An 18,461-nucleotide genomic window follows, 5' to 3' on the forward strand; every position below is an offset into this window, starting at 1 on the left:
ATGGGGAGGCTATGAAGCTCATGGGTGCAGAAACAAGTCCAAGATTCAAGTCTCACGTCAAAGCTTGAATCTTATAGTTGTCACAAGTAACATCAGTTGTTCTCCTCGAACTGCAGGCTCACTTATTTTTGAGAACGTGTTTGCCCAGTCCCTAAGGCTGAATAACCATAGTTTACCTGTCAGTCTATCAACTAAAAACCATGTTCTGTGAAAAAAGCAACTAGTTTAGCTTGCAACTTGAGTAATCACACAGGTGCTTTTCCTTGAGACAACATCCTAGTTTGATATACAGCAGGAGTACTTTAATTTACGCCTCAGCTTGCCCCACAAAATGTTAAAAAGATGTGTGCTCAAGGGTGTAGTTTAATAAAAGTATTAATTTATTCCACTTTAGCAAGGATCCTCTTAAGTGAACTCGGCTTTTTTGTGTTGTTGTTGCCACTGCCTTGATTAGCGCTAAGGCAATAATACTTTTTCCCATGAATGCTTTTGCACCACTGGTGGGAATTCAACACAGAAACAAACCCCAAGTAATGTTGTAATATTTAGTACTGTTATAAAAAGTTTTGACTTGTGAACCTGGGTACCTGAAGGAGTCTTAGGGACCCCTGAGAGGATCATGGACCACACATGAGAATTGCTGTCCTCATGTAAGCCACCTGACCTCTCTAAAATAGGAATAAAGCTGTTTTGAGAACTAAATAAAATATTATTTAAGAAGAAATAATGCATGGAGAGCACTTAGTACCATGCCTGATATATAATAAGTGTTTGTTAAATGTTTGCTGCTACTATTAGTCTATTGATACTGTGAGGGTATAGCTACCATTTACAATAGTAGTAGTGATCATACTCTATCATTTTTCTCCATAAACTCATTCCTTTGGCAGATCTCCGTTTTAGTTAATGGCTCCATCTGTCTCCTTTTGTGGTCCCTTTCTTCACTCCAGCCAGTAGCTACTCACTCACAAGTACTGTTGATGTGACCTCTGTCACACCTTCACAATGGTCCCTTTCCTCCCATTCCTGCTGCTACCACCCGGCTTACAGAGCATGATTTGGTGGAAAGAAACTTCCATTAAAGGCAGTTCTGGCTGTTGGTATTTGACCTGCCTGAGACTCAGTTTACTAATCTGTAAAGTGGGAAAACAGTAGTCCTTATATATATATATATTTTGTGTGTGTGTGTGTGTGTGTGTGTGTGTGTGTGTGTGTGTGTGTGGTACACGGGCCTCTCACTGCTGTGGCCTCTCCCGTTGCAGAGCACAGGCTCTGAACGCACAGGCTCAGGGCCATGGCTCATGGGGCCCAGCCGCTCCGCGGCATGTGGGATCTTCCCGGACCGGGGCACGAACCCGTGTCCACTGCATTGGCAGGCGGACTCTCAAGCACTGCGCCACCAGGGAAGCCCTATATATTTTTCAGTGAGGGTTAAATGAAATAATATATTTGAAAGTAACTGGCAGAGTTATCTACCTATGGCAAATGTTCAGTGCACGTTAGCACATTTTAACAATACAGTATAAATTCTTCCAATACATGAGCATGGAATATCTTTCCATTTATTTGTCTTTTTCTTTCATTTAAGTCTTGCAGTTTTCAGTGTACAGGTTTTTCACCTCCTTGGTTAATTTATTCCTGGGTATTTTATTCTTTTTGATGTAGTTGCAAACGGGATTGTTTTCTTAATTTCTTTCTGATGTTCATTATTAGTATACAGAAATGCAACAGATTTTTATGTACTGATTTTTTATTTTTTACTGAATTCCTTTATTAGTTCTAACAGTTTTCTGATGAAATCTTTAGGGTTTTCTGTATATAATATCATGTTATCTGCAAATAGCACAGATCCCACTACTGTTGGTGGGAATGTAAATTGGTAAAGCCACTATGGAAAGTAGGAAGGAGTTTCTTCAAAAAATTAAAAACAGAACTACCAGATCCAGCAATTTCACTTCTGGGTATTTATCTGATGAAAACAAAAACACTAATTTGAAAAGATATGCACCCCATATTCACTGCAGAATTATTTACAATAGCCAAAAGATGGAAATGACCTAAGTGTCCATTGTTGGATGAATAGATAAAGAAATTGTGGTCTATATTTGGTGGGGTATTTTTGAGCCATAAAAAAGAACAGAATCTTGCCATTTGTGACAACATGGATAAACCTTGAGAGCGTTATGTTAAGTGAACTCAGACAGAGGAAGACATATGCTGTATGATCTACCTTATACGTGGGAGTTAATATATACACACACCAAGCTCATTGGTGGTTACCAGAGGTAGGGGAGTAGAGGATGAGAGCAATGGATGAATTTTTTTAAGTTTAAATAAATTGAATTTTAAAAATGGATCATAGAGGGGAAATAAAATATACTTAAATTGCAAAAAAAAAAAAGTTAGATGCAGACACTTCCTAGTGCTCGTGTCGATAAGCCTATTAGGAGCGATTCCTGATCTTTACTGAGAGTGGAGGCTGTGTGATTCTAGAAAGGAGAACAAAAGAGCCAAGTGGCTAATCTATTTCTGATCAGAAGTTTCTAGGAGATAGCCCTTTTTGGTAGAGAAGACTTTACACCTTTTTCTGTCTTAAAAAGCCCCCCCAAAACCAGAATGGCAACAGCGTCAGATTTCTGGGCTTGTCCTGGGGGCCTGCCAAGATGGTAACCTCTGTTGTGCTTCCTGGATCTTGGTTCAGGGCTGATAGTCTGTAGGAACCCCACGGTTAAGCTTCTTACGGTAAAAATTGTGGTTTCACTTATAATCTTGGAATAGCTTTGGAAGCAAAGGGAGACAAGTTCCTCCAGGGCGTGGGAGAGACCCCCATATTAATTGTCATCAGAGTGTTCCTCTGAGCACCTGCTGCAGAAGAGGCTGTGGCCAGTGGATCTACTCAAAGCCATGCAGGTTTTTGCTGTCTCTTCTCCAGTAGGGGATAAAGATTCCCTTGCTTCCCTAAAGGTTAAAGCCTCAGGTGAAGTGACTGGTTTCTCTCCCACGACCAGGTGTGCACCGACTCTGGGGGTATGGGGCGTGGTTAGCCGGTGGTTAAATCATGGGTCTAATTATCACAAAACCCAGTTTTAGACATTCTAGTCCACTGTCAGACACCAGGACGGATTTTAGGTTTGGAAAATAACCCCCAAGGGCACTCATGGTTCCTAAGACCACTTTTCAGTGCACAAAGAGAATGGCCTTCTTGACGCCGTGTAAGAGGGCCCTGAGAATGGAGAGTTGGAATCTGTCCCTTTGCTGATTCAGGACAAGATGCCCAGTCATGGGACAGAGGCAGCCAGCTGGGCGGGGCTGGGCAAGACACCTGTGCCCTTATTGCCACTCCCCAACCCACCAGACAACTTTGAGTTTTGCTTTGTGCGTGTGTGCCTCTGCCTGGGATGCCTTTCCTCTTTTTCTGAGCCTGGGAACCTCCTATTTCCCCTTTAAGACCCTGCCCTAAAGTCACTTCTGCTTTTCTGACCAAATCCCAAGGCGCTGATAGATTCTGTTTTTGCCTCCGTATGTTCCAAAGTGTTTCCACCTGTGCTATAGCATAACGTTGCAGCAGGAACATTACTTCTGAACGTTTCTATCTCCCTCACTGGACTGTGAGCTCTTGTGCCCAGGGCCACGCTTTATGCTTCTTTGTATCTGCCCCAGAGCCTAGCAATGGGTGTGCCAGCTAGAAGGCGTTCAGCGTCAGTTGAATGAATGAATGTATTCCAGTCTTTCGGGCCTATAGTTATTATGAGATCAGAAACCATCTGTTTGGAACTTATTAGATTATTTGGCTATCTATGGTTTTCTGCATATATCTTTATGTTCTCCTTGAGTATTTAGAAAATTCTTTTAAAAATAACCGGTCTGTTTTCTTTTCTTTTTTTTTGGCTGCGTTGCGAGGCATGTGGGATCTCAGTTCCCTGACCAGGCATCAAACCCGTGCCCCCCCAAAATTACCAGTCTGTTTTAATCATGATGCAATAGGGCCCCCCAAAAGAGGTGACACCCTGTTCTACCCCTGCACAGGGGAAGGGCATACTTTTGAGGGCCAGTGTGGGGATGGCATCTGGAATTCAGCTGAGTGAAACCCAGGAAGGCAGAGCTGTGACCTGCCCTTTTTGCAGATCAGTCTTACGGTGCGTGAGGTTAACTGTTCTCTGTTGAAAGGTGTCCCCTTACAGTCGGTGTTTCAGGTGCTGAGGCAGGCCATGCATCACCAGGAATGTTAGTGTCCCCGCGAGCACGTTTGGTTCCAGGAAACTCTCAACCTGTGATCCGGAGGGAGTACTCCCAGCAAGTCCATTTATCATGTGATTAGAGTAAGTGAAAGGTAATCCTTTTTAAAATGTGAGTTATGGAGCTTTGTGATGTACCATTTATCTGCGTCTGCTGTGGGAAGGAAGAACACTGGGGCAAGTTTATGACTTAGACGGTGCTCTCGGCTGTATTTAGGGCTGTTTCCCACACCTTTCACATGATGAATTTGGATGAAAATTTTGATTAAGCACCTAGAGTTGCTTGTTACCAAACATGGAGTAGGTATGTGAACACATACTCAGTAAGTAAGCTGCTTAATTTCTAGGCTTCTGTGTCTGTTTAAACGCCTTGTTTTAGTGTTTAATATCTAATATACGTGAGGAATATCTTCTTGGAAGAAAGCTAAACAGCTTTGGAAATTGGAAAACTTCTAGAACTCTAAACCAGGCAGGTGGGTTTTAAAGAAGGATAGAAGGGATCAATGTAGTCAACCATAAATTTGCAAACCTTCACTAAAAAAGGCAAGGAAGCAGTCTTACATTTCTTTTCCCTCCCAGATAAATGGTGTTGACATGGAGCCACAAACCTTGGCTGAACGGAACAAATGGCACTATTTGCATTCACATAAAATGGAAACCACACAAAATATTCAGTTCCCAGTTTTAAGATGGCAACATAAACCAGAGAGAGAAAACCCTTTGTCTCCAGACTTCCTTTTAAAAAACTTGTAGCAGCTGTCGTAAGGACAGATGACCATACTGGCCTCGTGCGTTCAAGGTTAAACCTCCCAGTGAGCATTCAAGTTTATTAGTCTCAAGACAGCAAACATTCATTCGGCACCCGCTTCTCTATATTCCCCACATTGTGCTGGTATCCCTAAGGCCTGGGACTGGTCTTCGTGCAATGTTTAGCAACTGGGTGAACGTTGCATGTCCATGTGGAAGATGCTGGTGTTCATGGGGTGCCTGGTACACTCCCGGGCGCAGAGTGGGCATCCAAAAAACATGACGAAGTATGAATGAGAACACTGATGTGACCTTCAGGAGGTCACGGTCTAAACTCAGGTGAGCATTCGCACTTGGTCCCGCCTCCTTCCTGGGAGAAAGAAGTGTGTCAAGGCTTGGGGGAGGCAGAGCGGGTGCAGGACCCTCAGAGGGGGCTGCAGTTCTTCCTCTGTAATTGCTTCCTTTTAGGCCACCATCTTCCCGGCTGGGGAGGGACAGTCACCTGGGGACAAGAGGGACTTTCCAAAGGAGGTTTCTGTGGTCCCTCCACTCTTCTGCATTTTAATGTAATTTATTTTTTATCAGACTTTTGAATAAAAGTCCTTCCCTCTTCCGTTATGGTGAACCCTTAAAATTACATTTATACAGAATTACGTTTACACAAATTTCTGTTAAAAGCCAAATTCCAGGCCTAAGCTATTGGCCAAATTCCATTAAAAAAAGAATATTTAGTAAATTAGTTGAGCTGATTAAAAGCACCTTCATCAAAGTAGAACATTGGTGCCAACGATGTTGAGTAGAATTATTGATTTTTTTAATATAGCAGATGGTACATTAGCAGGGAAGAAAAGTGATTCTCCTTCCCCTCCTCTGCCGCCCATTCCCTCCCCCCGCCACCCCCCCACAACCGCTTCACTCTGGGGATAAGAAGGGGCACTAGAGACTTACTGGCGACCACGGAAAGAGAGGTGATGGAATAAGGTGGGAGCGCACGAAGGCAAAGGATGGGGCCTAGGTGAGGGAGAGGAAGGAAAAGGAGGGGTGGAGACCGCAGGGAGCAAAGGTCAGATGCCTGGAAGGAGGGCGCTGGCCCCGCAGAGGAGCGGCCACCTCGACCCGCACCCCGGCCGCGAGTCAGGCGGGCGCTCCCGATACTGGCCGCCAGAGGGCGCGTCCGGAGCCGGCGCGGAGCTGGGGGAGGGAAGAGGGGAGCCGGCGGAGGAGGGTCAGCCGCGGCGGCAGGGGCGGCGGCGGCAGCGGCGGCGCAGCTCCGTTCTCCGCGCGTCTCGCGTCCCCGCGTCCGGACAGGGCGCGCAGCCCAGCCGCCGGGATGCGGCCGCCTGCCCGCCGCGGCCGCCGTCTGACGCTCCCGGCACTGCTCTCGCTGCTCACCTGCTCCCTGGGTAAGTAGCGGGCGGCCCGGGCGCGCACGGGAGAGGCGCGGGCTCTCCGGGAGCAGCCGCCCACGCCCCGCGTCCGCGCCGAGTGAGACGCCGGGCGGCCCAGCCCTGCCCCGCGGGCGCCCGCGCCCCGCCGCGCCCACGGCAGCGCCCTCTCGCGGCGCCCCGGCCGGACTCGGCCCCCCCAGACCTTGGGACCCAAGGGCGCTCCTTCCCGGCCCCTTTCGGCTCGCGGGGTCCCGCCGCCGCCACGGCCCGACTCGCGTCTTCCCGCTTCCTTCCGCTGCGAGCCGGCGGCCGGCCGGCCCACGAGGGCGCGGCGCCCACCCCCACAGGAAGCGCGGAGTGAACGCAACTGCGAGAAACTTTGGATGGAGGGAAGCGGCGGCCGCGGGTCCGCCCCCTTGCCTTCCGCCCGCGCCCCACCGGCCCCACCGGCCCCCCCGGCCCCCAGCGCGCCCGGCGCTTGCGGCAGAGGCTGGAGGCGGGCGAGCTCCGTGGCCCAGGTCCCCGCGCGCTCCGCTCCGCCCCGCCCGCCCGGCCCGCGAGGGCGACCGGCGGTGCCCCCGGGGCTTCCTGAGCGGTCTCGCGGACCTGCCCTGGCCCCCTCGGCTGGGGTGCCCACCGGGCACCAGCCCCTTCTACGGATTCCTTGACCAGGAAGGGAGGGCCGGGTGTCCGGCTGGGCCTCCGTGTATCGGTCGTGCCTCTGGGGAGGCCGTGGGGAAGCCTTCCCGAATCTTGCGTCTTCATGGGGGAAAATTAGAGAACACTTCTGCAAACGGTGCTTGTCTGCTGCTGCTGTAATGCCCCTTCCGTTTTTTCTTCCATGCTCCTCACAAGAGCGTGCTCCCCCCCTTTATCATAAAATAATGTGATGAAAGTTTTTTTAAAAAATCATTGCAATTGACTTTCACGATGAGATGTGTTCAAGCTTGGAGGAAAAATTATTCCTTTTCAGTGTTCTTAGGGTTGTTGTCTCTTTTATCACAGACTTTTGTGTTTCCAGCCTGTTAAGAGGCAGTAATTTCAGATTTTTAGAAATGGCAGACTGGTGCGATTTAGAAAAAGACATAGCGTCATTGTACAGTGCTGTTTTGGTAGCCCACCGGACAGACGTTTTGATTTGGACTTAAATTCTCCGAATAAGGACTTTAATCTGTGTACCCCTGGCATGTCTATAGGAGCTCCGTAAGTGTGGGAAAATCGAGTGAGATTAATTGGTAATTGTTCAGGTGCGTGACTAAGTAACAATGTAATTAAAAATGTTTGTGCACCTTGGGCAGAGAAGGCTATAACTGACGGTGGGGAGCAACGGAACTTGGCGGGGATCTGCTTTAGTGGAAGAAAAGAGTTGCATTGCTTGGGAGGGGGGCCGGCAGCCCTGGGAGAAGGGAAGGTTGGAGGGGTGGGACCGGGTCTAGGGGACTCCTGGCTGCATCGGTTGGCCTGCTGCCTAGACGTTTTGCAACTCACCAAATGGGGTGGGTGGTAACTGAAATTGGCATTCTATTAATAGCCCTGCACTTCGTAAGATGTACTGGGGATATAATATACGTATATAATATATATTCACTATACAGGCTGAAGTACACTCTTGTGTTGCTATGTGTATCTATTTTTCACTGCACGTAAGGGAATATCTGCACTGTCCACACTTGGTAACACATTAAAGGACGTAAAGAATGAACTAAAATGTCCACATGTTTTTAGAGATGTCTGTTAGCCTTGTGAAGTTGTCGGATAAGCACAATAAGTAAAACATAAAACCTGTTAAGAGTTCCCCGGGAGACATTTGGCTTTGTGAACTAGCTTTCATGGGTTGGTACAGAGAGGAAACTATTCTTCCAGGTCTGAAGTAAATCTTGAGTTCCTTTTATTGAGCTCTGCTTTGATGTAGTGGAGGGGCACCAAGAAATAAAAAGCTGTGGTACTTAGTCTTTTTATATCTTGGAATCAGGGTTCTTGGACTCTTGCTGAAATAGAGAACATGATAGGAGTTCCAAGGCATGTGAACAATCCGGACAGAGTAAAGATACCTTAAATATTCCCTGATAAGGGCAGGGTGGGGGCTGACTGTATATAGTTTAGTTTTCCCACAAATTGTAGTATATTCATTTGAGCTTTTAGAGAAAAGTCAATATAGAACGTTTATCTTACACCCATACGGTTATACAGACAAAATACACTGCAACTTCAGTTCTGAAGTCCAAAGCTAGTACTAAGAAGATTTATTCATGCCTCTAGGTCAGCCACTGTGGCTTCTCGTTGCCTTGAGTCTCAGTTTTCTCATATAAAACAGGAGGCATAGACTAGATAAAATACTAGAACTTTGCCATCTCTTACAGTTTTAACTGATTCTATTGTAGCAGAATCTGCTATCTGCCCCTCCAAAACCCTTAGTTCCTTCTTTTCCTGGATGAAAAACCTCTTAGATAATTAGCACTGTTATGGACTGAGTTGTGTCCTTCAAATGCCTATGTTGAAGCCTTGATCCCCAATATGACTGTATTTGGAGAGGTGCCTTTAAGGAGGTAATTAAGGTTAAAAGAGGCCATAAGGGTGGGGCCCTAATGCAATAGGACTGGTGTCCTTATAAGAAGAGGAAGAGATGCCAGACAGGCTCAGAGAAAAAAGGCAGTATGAGGACACAGTGAGAAGACATCCATCTAAAAGCCAAGGAGAGAGGTCTCAGCAGAAACCAACCCAGCTGGCACCTTGATCTTGGACTTCTAGCCTCTAGAACTGTGAGAAATAAATTTCTGTTGTTTAAGTCCCCCAGTCTATGGTTTCTATTATGGCAGCCCTAGCAAACTAATAATACAGGGGTAAGGGGAAGGGTGTAGGAGGGGTAGTGGTGGTGGTGGTGGCAGTGTGTCTAGTGGACAACATTTTTCATTGGCCCTTGCAAACAGAGGTAGCCAGTGAGCTATCTGTAGAGCTCTTCGGGTGCGTCTCTTGGTAAAGCTTATTAAAGGTGGCTGACCCAGCTGAGATGTAGGTCCTCTGCCATTGTTTCCTCCCCCTTCCCATGGCCTATTATGTGAATCTAATGGCTGGAGCTACAGTGGCCATCTTGTGACCACGAGGTGACCTTGAAGACAGAAGCCTACTAGTAAGGATGGTAGAGCAGAAAGGATGGTACCACCTGGGCGCAAGGTGGATGTGGGGCACTGTGCTAGGCCAGCATTACCTATTTCCACACTTGTATTGCATTAAAGAAAAAATCTGCCTTGTTTAAGCCTCAATTGTTGGTGGGGGGGGGGCGTTTATTACATGCAGCCAAACCTAATTCTAATTGATACATCTGTGAAGAAGCTTATTTGAACCAGTGGTCAAATAGTAGATGTTAACGTTTATCTTTCGTATCCCTGTTTCTACTCTGAGTCAGGATTATATTTCTTAGCACCTGCCAAAATTAGGGATGATTTTTCATTCTGATCCAGGTCTCGCTCTGATTCTTTTCATTGCAGTAAGCCAGACATTTTAGGACCCCAAGAGTCACCCCTGGCTCCAGGCTGGTTTGTGTTTTTTTATTTTGGATTTTTAAGCCCTCCATTTATTTCCTCAGCAGTACTCAGATATCACTGGCACAGATTTTAACGGTCTGGATGGATTCTCTGTTGTCCAGGTAGTCCAGGCCCCCCAAACTGGCATGGCTGTCTTGCTCATGGACTTGACCCAAGGGAGTTGGCCTGTGGCCAATAGTCAGGCTCTGGGGGGGCGGGTGGTGGAAGGGGAGGGAGGAAGAGTAGCTGTTTCACATGGGGGTGGGGGAGGGGAGGAGATGTCGAGACCCTCTTGTTAACTTCTTCTGAGGAAAACACTGTGCGCCCAGTGCTTGAGCAGGTCATAATTACTGGTCTCATTTGGACCATTAAGGGCCAGGTGTTTTGCTTTTCATTAGAAACATTATAAAGCAAGCCTAATTTGCAAATGTTACCCGTTTTGCTTCCTTGTAGCATTACAGGTAGTCTATCTTGGCGTTGAGCAGATTCTCGCTGAAGAACAATATACAGGAGTGCTAATTCCATCTTTCCAAATATAAAGGAAAAATGGTGGTGGGTATCAGGGGCTTATCAGACCTCTTATTGGTTGAGAGTCTCTCTTAATGTCACATTTCAACCGTCTGATCACTAAGCTCCCCCCAAAGAAAACAGATTCAGCGTAGGTGCTGATTTGAACTACTAGAACGTGTTAATAACTTTAATAGTATTAAAAGGAAGAGCTGTACTCACAGTTTCTTCATCTATTCCGAAAGTGTCGAGTACTGTCTACTATGTGTCAAGCCCTGGGGTTGACAGGGCAGGAAGGAGACCCATTTAGTCTGTCCCTACCCTCGTAGAGCTCTCAGTCTTGAAGGGGACCTTGAACACGAACTGCACCAGGAGTAGAATTGCAGCCTGCCCGGTGCTGCGGTGACGGTGTCCAGGGCTCTGTGCTAAGTGTTGCGGGGATGGTTGTGGCTTTTTACCTGGAGTCTGGAGCAGTGGTTCCCAACGGGGGGGGGGGGGGGGGGGGGGGGGGGGGGGAGGGGAGGGGCCATCTTGCTCCCCAGGGAGCGCTTGTAGATGGCTGTCACAGGGGCTGGTTTGGCAGGAGAGCTGGTGAGTGGCCAGCTCCCACCGCAAAAGAGTCAATTATCCGGTCAAATCATCAACAGTGCTGGGCTGAGAAACCTTGGAGTTGCCTGTTTTCTTTTCTTTTTTTTTTTTTTTTTTTTTTTTTGCCACATCGTGCGGCTTGTGGGAACTGAGATCCCGGACCAGGGATGGAACCCAGAGGGCCCAACATTGAAAGCCCGGACTTGTAACCACTAGGCCACCAGGGAACTCTGGAGTTTCTCAGGGAAGGGCATCAGAGCTCAGACACAAAGGGGAAGCAGAGATCAGGTACCTGGAGGGAGTGAGGAAGGAGGAGGAGCACGCCCACAGGGGCAGAGCTGTGCTGGAGGAAGCTGGTGGAGAAAGACAGGACTGGAGAGGGGAGGGGCTGGGTGGTCAGTCGGGGCTGCTTATGCAGGGCTGTGAAGGCTAGGGGAGGAATTCTGGGCTTTGTCCTTAGAGTGGGAGTGGGTACTGCGCGGTTGTCTTAGTAGAGTGACAGTGATTTGACTTCGAGTTTAAGAAGCTCATGCTCGTTAGAACAGGGATGGGAGGGGCCCGTGTGGACGTGAGGGACCAGTGAGGAGGCCACGTGAGAGCTGATTAAGAGTCTGAGGCGTGGTGGTTGACTGGTCCAGTGGGCTGAGAGGAGGGTCAGGGATGTCATAGGTTCTTGCTCTGAGCTGTAGGTGCAGAGTGCCTCTGTTTACTGATACAGGCACTGATGGAGAGGGACCAGATTTAATCCAAAGAAGAAATTTTTTTATTGTAGTTAAATATATACAACATAAAATGAATCATTTGAACCATTTTTAAGTGTACAGTTCTGTGGCATTAAGTACCCAGATGGTTTTCTAAAATTTACTTTTAGTTTTAAGGGGAGCTGAGGATGATGAGTTGCATTTGGTCAAGTTGAGTTTGGGGGTGCATGTGAGATGCTTAGGTACCACGTCTGGTGGGTAGTTAGTGCTGCGGGTCTGGAACTCAGAGGAGAGGTCAGCTCAGGAGAGATTTGGGGGAAATTTGAGTTGTTTGTTATTTTTCTTTCTTTCTTTTTTTTTTTTGCGGTACACAGGCCTCTTACTGTTATGGCCTCTCCCGTTGCGGAGCACAGGCTCTGGACGCACAGTCCCAGTGGCCATGGCTCACGGGCCCAGCCGCTCCGCGGCACGTGGGATCTTCCCGGACCGGGGCACGAACCCGTGTCCCCTGCATCGGCAGGCGGACTGTCAACCACTGCGCCACCAGGGAAGCCCTGTTATTTTTCTTTTTTAAAGAAGAGAGCACTGATTGACAACATAAATTTAAACGTTTACTCAAAATGTATGTGTACTGAAGATTTGGAAGAAGTTGGAGAAGCAAACAGTCTATCTGTAAAGCTGATATGATGTAAAGCTGTAGGTTTAGACAAAACAAATGAGTTAAAGTACCATCAAATAAGATTTGAATGCATCTCAAGTATAGCAGTGCTGGTCTCTCTGAGGGATATGACTTGCTTCCACTCATAAAGGAATATTTTATGATCTGAAAAGGTGATATGTTTTGGTTTACATCATTGCTTCCCATAAGAAGCTCAGGGCCCTTTGCACATCACGCTGCATTTATCTTCTCTGGATCCTCGAGGGTGGATATGCAGGAGCTTGCATTTCTACCTTTTTTTTTTTTTTTTTTTTTTTTGCATTTCATTTATGGAATGAAGGAAGTAAAGGAAGATAAATGGCCAAAGCCTGTTGGGAGAAAAGCCTTGTTCCGTCCCCTTGAGTGCCACTTTCCCTGTCCATCCCAGTGCCTGTCAGACTCCAGCACATACGGGAACACCTCAGGGTCTTAAAGAGTCCCCTTTGTTAAGGTCCCCTTTGTTAAAATGCAGATTTCTGGGTCCCAGCCCGAGAATTTTTGGATTCAAGAGAGCCAAAATGAGGCCCCATGGATCTGCATCTTTAATAAGGGGCCAGGTGAGTTGTGTGTGCTGGCAGGTGCAGAACCCTTCTCAGGCCCCCCTGGCCCAGGTGTAAACTGGGACTGTTACTGGGTGATTTTCCTGCAAGTCTGTAGAATGTAAAGGTGATTGCTGGTTGCTTTGTCTTTAAGCTGAAGTCAGGAGCTGTTATGGAGAAAGCCAAGTGTGGAACTGAGGCCTGATATTCGGCAGTCAGGTGTTCTGTCTCTTTGGAAAGGGAACTAGAAACCCCAGAACTCGAACTAAGAAGTCTTCCTCTGGTTCCGGCCTCATTTGGCAGATTTATAGATGCTGCTGGAGGGACTGTAGTGCGTGGAGCATGAGTCTCAAAAACAGGAGCAGTACGTTGTTGGAGCAGAGATTTTTGGATAATAGACAGGTGAGTTCCCAGAGGCGCTAGAACATCTCAGGCTGCGGGTGCCGCGGATTCAGTGGCACCAGCGGGCGTGCTTTTTGGGACTGACTTTTTATGTTACAAAATTAAGATACCAGAAGTCAGGCGTAAATGAGCCTGACAGTTAACTGCTGAGGATACTCTAGCAGTGTAGAGGAACTGCACGGAGTGCCGACTTCCTTGTGTTTGTATATTTGCTCTCCCGGAGCCCTTGTGTGTGTTCTGGAATGGGCTGTGTGATCAGGATTCTTCTGCCCCTCACCCATGACTCCGCCTATGGAACGTGCTTTATGAATCTCTCTCCAAACTCTGTTTGAGTCAGAATTTTCTTGTTTTCAGATCCTGAGCGGCATATGGGTTTTCATATCATCTGTTTAAATGAGATACGAATCAAAGAAGCCAAAGATCTTTTCCTTCCTAAAATATACGGTTATTTCCTTTTTCTTTTTTTCCCTCCCATTTACTGTCCTCCCTGTGCATATGCTTACCCTCTGGCACATAGAATATATTGGTCCTGGCAAACGTCGTTTCCAAGTGAGGAAAAATCTGTATTCCAAGCTCCACTTTCCCACTGACTTCTATGAGGAAATGGGGGACGTGTTTCAGACGGAGCGAGTGCAAGCGCGGGCAGCCGTGGGCTGAGTGTCGGGGCTGTGTGCTCCCTGCCACGCCTCTCGTTACTTCTCCCAACTGGCTGCATCCTTTGTAAGTGAACCCCTGGAACACCGCAGAGGGGTTCCCGACACGAAGTGCCATCCACCTCTCCACCTGCTGTGGTGGCAGAATTGTGCTGGCGTTGTCCCCAGAGCGGCAGATCCCTGAGAGTTTGCTGTTGGTACCTGGCACCTGAGCAAACGGCTCAGCTCCAGCTCTCCCCGTAGGCCAGCCGTGGCCCGGGACGTGTGCAAGCATTGCCTTAGACCTCCCCGGTTTAAATTCCCCCTGTACAGGGAGGGGGGCAGAAGCTCCCAGAGGCCTCGTTGCCGAGCTGCTCAGCGGTGGGTTGGATGGCATGTGGTGTGGGAGTTAGACTCCAGGTGTGAGCAGGGTGCTGCCCTCGTCCTCGGGGTCACGCGGGGCCCCTGCGATGCGGCGCCTTCCCTCGTTCTGTGGAGCTCTCACGAGAGGGCTCCTTCAAAGGACACCTTGAAAACGCCTCACACGCCTGCCTCCTCCTCTCTGCCTGGCCGTGCCTTTTTGTCTCCTTTGCAGTTCTGCCCCTGAGATGTCGGGGCTCCCCCGCCCCTGCCTTCCCCGTCCAGCCTTGCACCCTCAGTTCCCTGGCTCGTGGACACACTGAGCGCGGAGGCTCCCCTCACGCCTCTGCGCCGAGCGGCCCCCTGGGGACCAGGCTGCCATGCGGTGTGTCCACTTGAATGCCCGGCAGCACCTCGGGAGACTGGGAACCAGACTGAGTTTTCCCACAATCCGCTCACCGCTCGTTATACTCCAGCGTGTGACGGGCACCCCAGTCTACCCGCCCCTCGGATCTGAAACCCGAATCACCTACACTCGTCTCTCTGCCCGCTCCTTCCCTGCCCTCGTCCACCTGTAGGGTCCGTCTCAAGGCCTGGAAATTCTGCCTCTTCGGTATCTCCAGCTCCACTCTCGCTCCCCACGCCGCTCTGCCCAGGTGCTGCCTCGTCTTAATTCAGTCCCTGACCTCTCATTGCCTGGCTCCGTTACCCTCCCAGCTGGCATGCGTGTGTGTCTTTCTTTGTCCCTCCACAGCCCACCCCACACGCTGCCTCTGGAAACTTGTCTAGGGCACACATTTCCACATGGCACTCCCCTCCTTAAAAGCCTCTCAAAGCTTTTAATGGCACTCAGAACAAAACCAGACTCCCTAGCGCTAACCCCTTTCCCGCTGGCCCTGTCATCCCCAGCCTCACCTCTGGCCCCAGTCACACCCTCCCCCCAAGCTGTCCACGCCCGGGTCGCTCCCCTCCCCCCGGCTGTCCATGGTCTGGGCACACTGGGCTGTTTAATGTGCTTGGTGTGCAGGAGCCTGTTTCCAGGCCTCCTCCTCTGTACTGGAAGTCTCTGCTGTCTGGAGTTTACTTGCTCAAGCCCCGCGTTGAGCTTGCTGCCCTGCTTGGTGCTTTGCCCTCCCTCTTCAGGGGCTCCCTTGGCGGTGCCATTAGAACAGCTGCCATCAGAGGGTGCCCATCTGCAGTTGGTCGTTGGTGGAGGGACTCGTCTGTCACGTGAGACCATCAGCTCCTTGGGGAGCTGCTCATTCATCTTCGCCCGGCTGCTGGCATGACACGTGGCTGTGACACATGCAGCCACTCTTTGATTTTCTGTTGAACAAACAATAGCATAGATGAATAATGATAGTGACAGTAGCTGCTAACACCCAGAGCCTCAGCGTGTGCCAGGCCCCGTTCTGGGCCCGCTACATGGGCTGCACCACTGGATCATGAGCCGCCAGCAGCGTTCTGCCCTCTGTCCTCGGCCCTGCGTAGTGATGGGCCCTCCATCCTGTGGTTGGGTGCCCCCTCCTCCCCCCGACATGTCCACAACCCTGGAGACAGTGGATTTGTCAGGAGGACGATGAGGAAAGCAGGTCCTGCCCCAGTTCCTGGACCAAGCGCGTTTGTTTCTGTTCCCTCTGCTGCCAGGGATTATCTTCAAAGCAGGTAGTTGGAGCAAAGTAAATTGGCTGCAGACCTTGCATCCTGGAGCTTCAGGCCCCTTCAGAGGAGCTGCGATTAAACCTGGAAGCCCTAGGGAGCCCGAGTCGCCGGGGGCAAGGCTGTGCCGCTGAAACCTGTTCAGTGAAGTAGGTCGCAGCAAAGAACGGACCAGGGGGAGCCCTGAGCCAGGGGAGGCTCCAGCCGCGGGCTCCCAGGGGTGTGGTGGGCTCCGACCTGTCCGGCCTGGCTCAGATCCCTCCCTCCCGGCTTGTGTGGAGGACCCACGACCACCCGGCCCCACCGCGGTCGATCGTTTGTTTCCTCTTCCAGCAGGGCCACCGCCAGCACCTCCTGAGCCTTTAGTCTATACTGAGCCCTCGCTGGACGCTTTCCGCCTCGTCTCACTTCATCCCGGCAGCTCTCCTCCGAGGGGGTCATTTAACGTCTTACTGCTTTCGGTTTTTGGTGTTTAATTTGGTTTCTCTGATAAATGTTACCGGGAGAGCGTGGGAGGATAAGTCCGGCACAGGAAGGAAACGGGAGTTAGGAGGCGCAGTCGCCTTCCTGCCTGGGCTGGTCCTGCTCCCTCCCTTCTTCCCTCCCAGGAACAGAAGACCGTAGGTTAGTGTTGCTTAAGTCATTGCAATTAATTCCTCTCCCTCTCGCACTTGAGGGCTAGGCTGGCCTATAAATCTTAGGCCCAGGTTAGCTGTACAGTTTGATTTATCTCTCGGGATAGGTGTGCTAAGGCACATTAGCTGGCTTGAATCATTTAAAGTTATCCTAAGAAAGGTCTTATTTCTGTTGCCTGCCCTGATTTGCACTTTAAATATAGTTCCCTGGAGCGACTCACAGGAATTCATGTTGAAAATAGAAAAGGGAAAATGACTTTTAAACATCAGTTTGGCATAGAAGAGCACGATTTACCTTCGAGTATTTCTCCAACTGTGCATTAAGGCCAAGCTTTCAGGAATAATTTTTTCCCCCACTGAACCTGGAAATTATGAAGCCAGACAGCAAACACGGAGCCTCAGCACCCCCCCCACCACCGGCCCCGCCATGCTCTGTGAGATACCTACTCTGTGCTCTTGTTAGCCTTGTTGAAGGTGACAGGTCTTTTCTTACCTCACTTGCTAATTTTTCTCACTTTCCTCCTCTGTCAGCACCATTTCTCCTTCATTTCCACGAACTGCAAAAGCTGGCATTCTGTTGGTAGGAATTCTGTAAATGATTCATTATTTTCAATTTGGATTTGTTAACGGTGTAGCGTATTCAGTGCCTTCAAAATGCATTTGGTTCCTTGATGATTTCTTTTGTTTTATTTAGATTATGGAAATGCAAAGATAAAACCAGCTAGTATTTTTTTTTAATATTCATCTAATGGGGATTATCTTGCCATATTATGATTTGCTCTTCTGCCTGAAAGTAACGGCATTTCTTACGTTACTGCTTTAAATATTGTATAATTTATTTCTATTGTGGGAAAAAGGAGTTCTTAATTTCACAGCAGAGTGATAGGGAGAAATGTGTTTTGTTTCCTTTTTTTTTAGAAAGATATTTTACCATTAGGCCGGTATATTTTTGGAGAGAACTAAAATCTAGTTTACCCTTCCCTCAGTGCAGCCTTGTCTGAATAAAAGTATGGTGTCTTTATTCCATAGAGACAGGGAGGATTTGTGGAATTCACTTGATTTCAGGGGAACATCTTTCCTATCTGTAATTTCTACTTTAAACAGTAACAGTGTCAACTAATATTAGTTGCTTATTTATGAAAGGTTATGTGTTGGTAATATTTAGAACCAACACCAACTAAAGACAGTTTTTCTTCAGTACAGAATCTGTGTTCTGAAGGGCAGGGGCTTTTGTGTTAACATACTCTTCTTTTTCACATAGCTACCTGGCTTGGCAAAAAAGTGAGGTAAGACTAACCCTGGTTATTAGCTGAGGGGTCACTGAACTTGTTAAATTGGGAAGGTTATTTTTCTTGATAAAAGAGGAAATTCTAACCCAGAGAGCTTTGACTGTCCATGTTTGGAATAAGGCATCGATGGGTTTGGGGAAGATGGATATTTGAGTATCAGGTCCTGCATTAGATTGACCTCAGGTTTTATATCCCGCAAGTTGCTACAGTGTTCTGTTTTCTGGAATTCTGTGATGCTGAGTGGTGTTGATGTGTTGCAACCTCCCTGTATGATGTTTATTAATAATTCTATTTTTGGGGCTTCCCTGGTGGCGCAGCGGTAGAGAGTCCGCCTGCCGATGCAGGGGACACGGGTTCGTGCCCCGGTCCGGAAAGATCCCACATGCCGCGGAGCGGCTGGGCCCGTGAGCCATGGCCGCTGAGCCTGCATGTCCAGACGGAGCCTGTGCTTCACAACGGAAGGGACCACAACAGTGAGAGGCCTGCGTACCGCAAAAAAAAAAAAAAAAAAATTCTATTTTTGAGACCTTCTTGAGGGTTTTAAATGTGCATGCTAGTTTA

The 18,461-nt window shown here is 48.7% G+C and overlaps 1 protein-coding gene across 1 annotated transcript in view; it reads left to right on the forward strand.

The window, feature by feature from the left end:
- The first annotated feature begins 6,011 nt into the window (after positions 1 to 6,011).
- Positions 6,012 to 18,461, forward strand: part of B3GLCT (beta 3-glucosyltransferase) — a 107,088-nt gene continuing 94,638 nt past the window's right edge. The window contains exon 1 of the mRNA XM_032610845.1: positions 6,012 to 6,385. Coding sequence (XP_032466736.1) covers positions 6,313 to 6,385 — 73 coding nt within the window. The 5' untranslated portion in view covers positions 6,012 to 6,312. The remainder of the gene's footprint in view (positions 6,386 to 18,461) is intronic.

The sequence above is a fragment of the Phocoena sinus genome, chromosome 18 (assembly GCF_008692025.1).
Source record: "Phocoena sinus isolate mPhoSin1 chromosome 18, mPhoSin1.pri, whole genome shotgun sequence".
In the NCBI taxonomy this organism is placed as follows: domain Eukaryota; kingdom Metazoa; phylum Chordata; class Mammalia; order Artiodactyla; family Phocoenidae; genus Phocoena; species Phocoena sinus.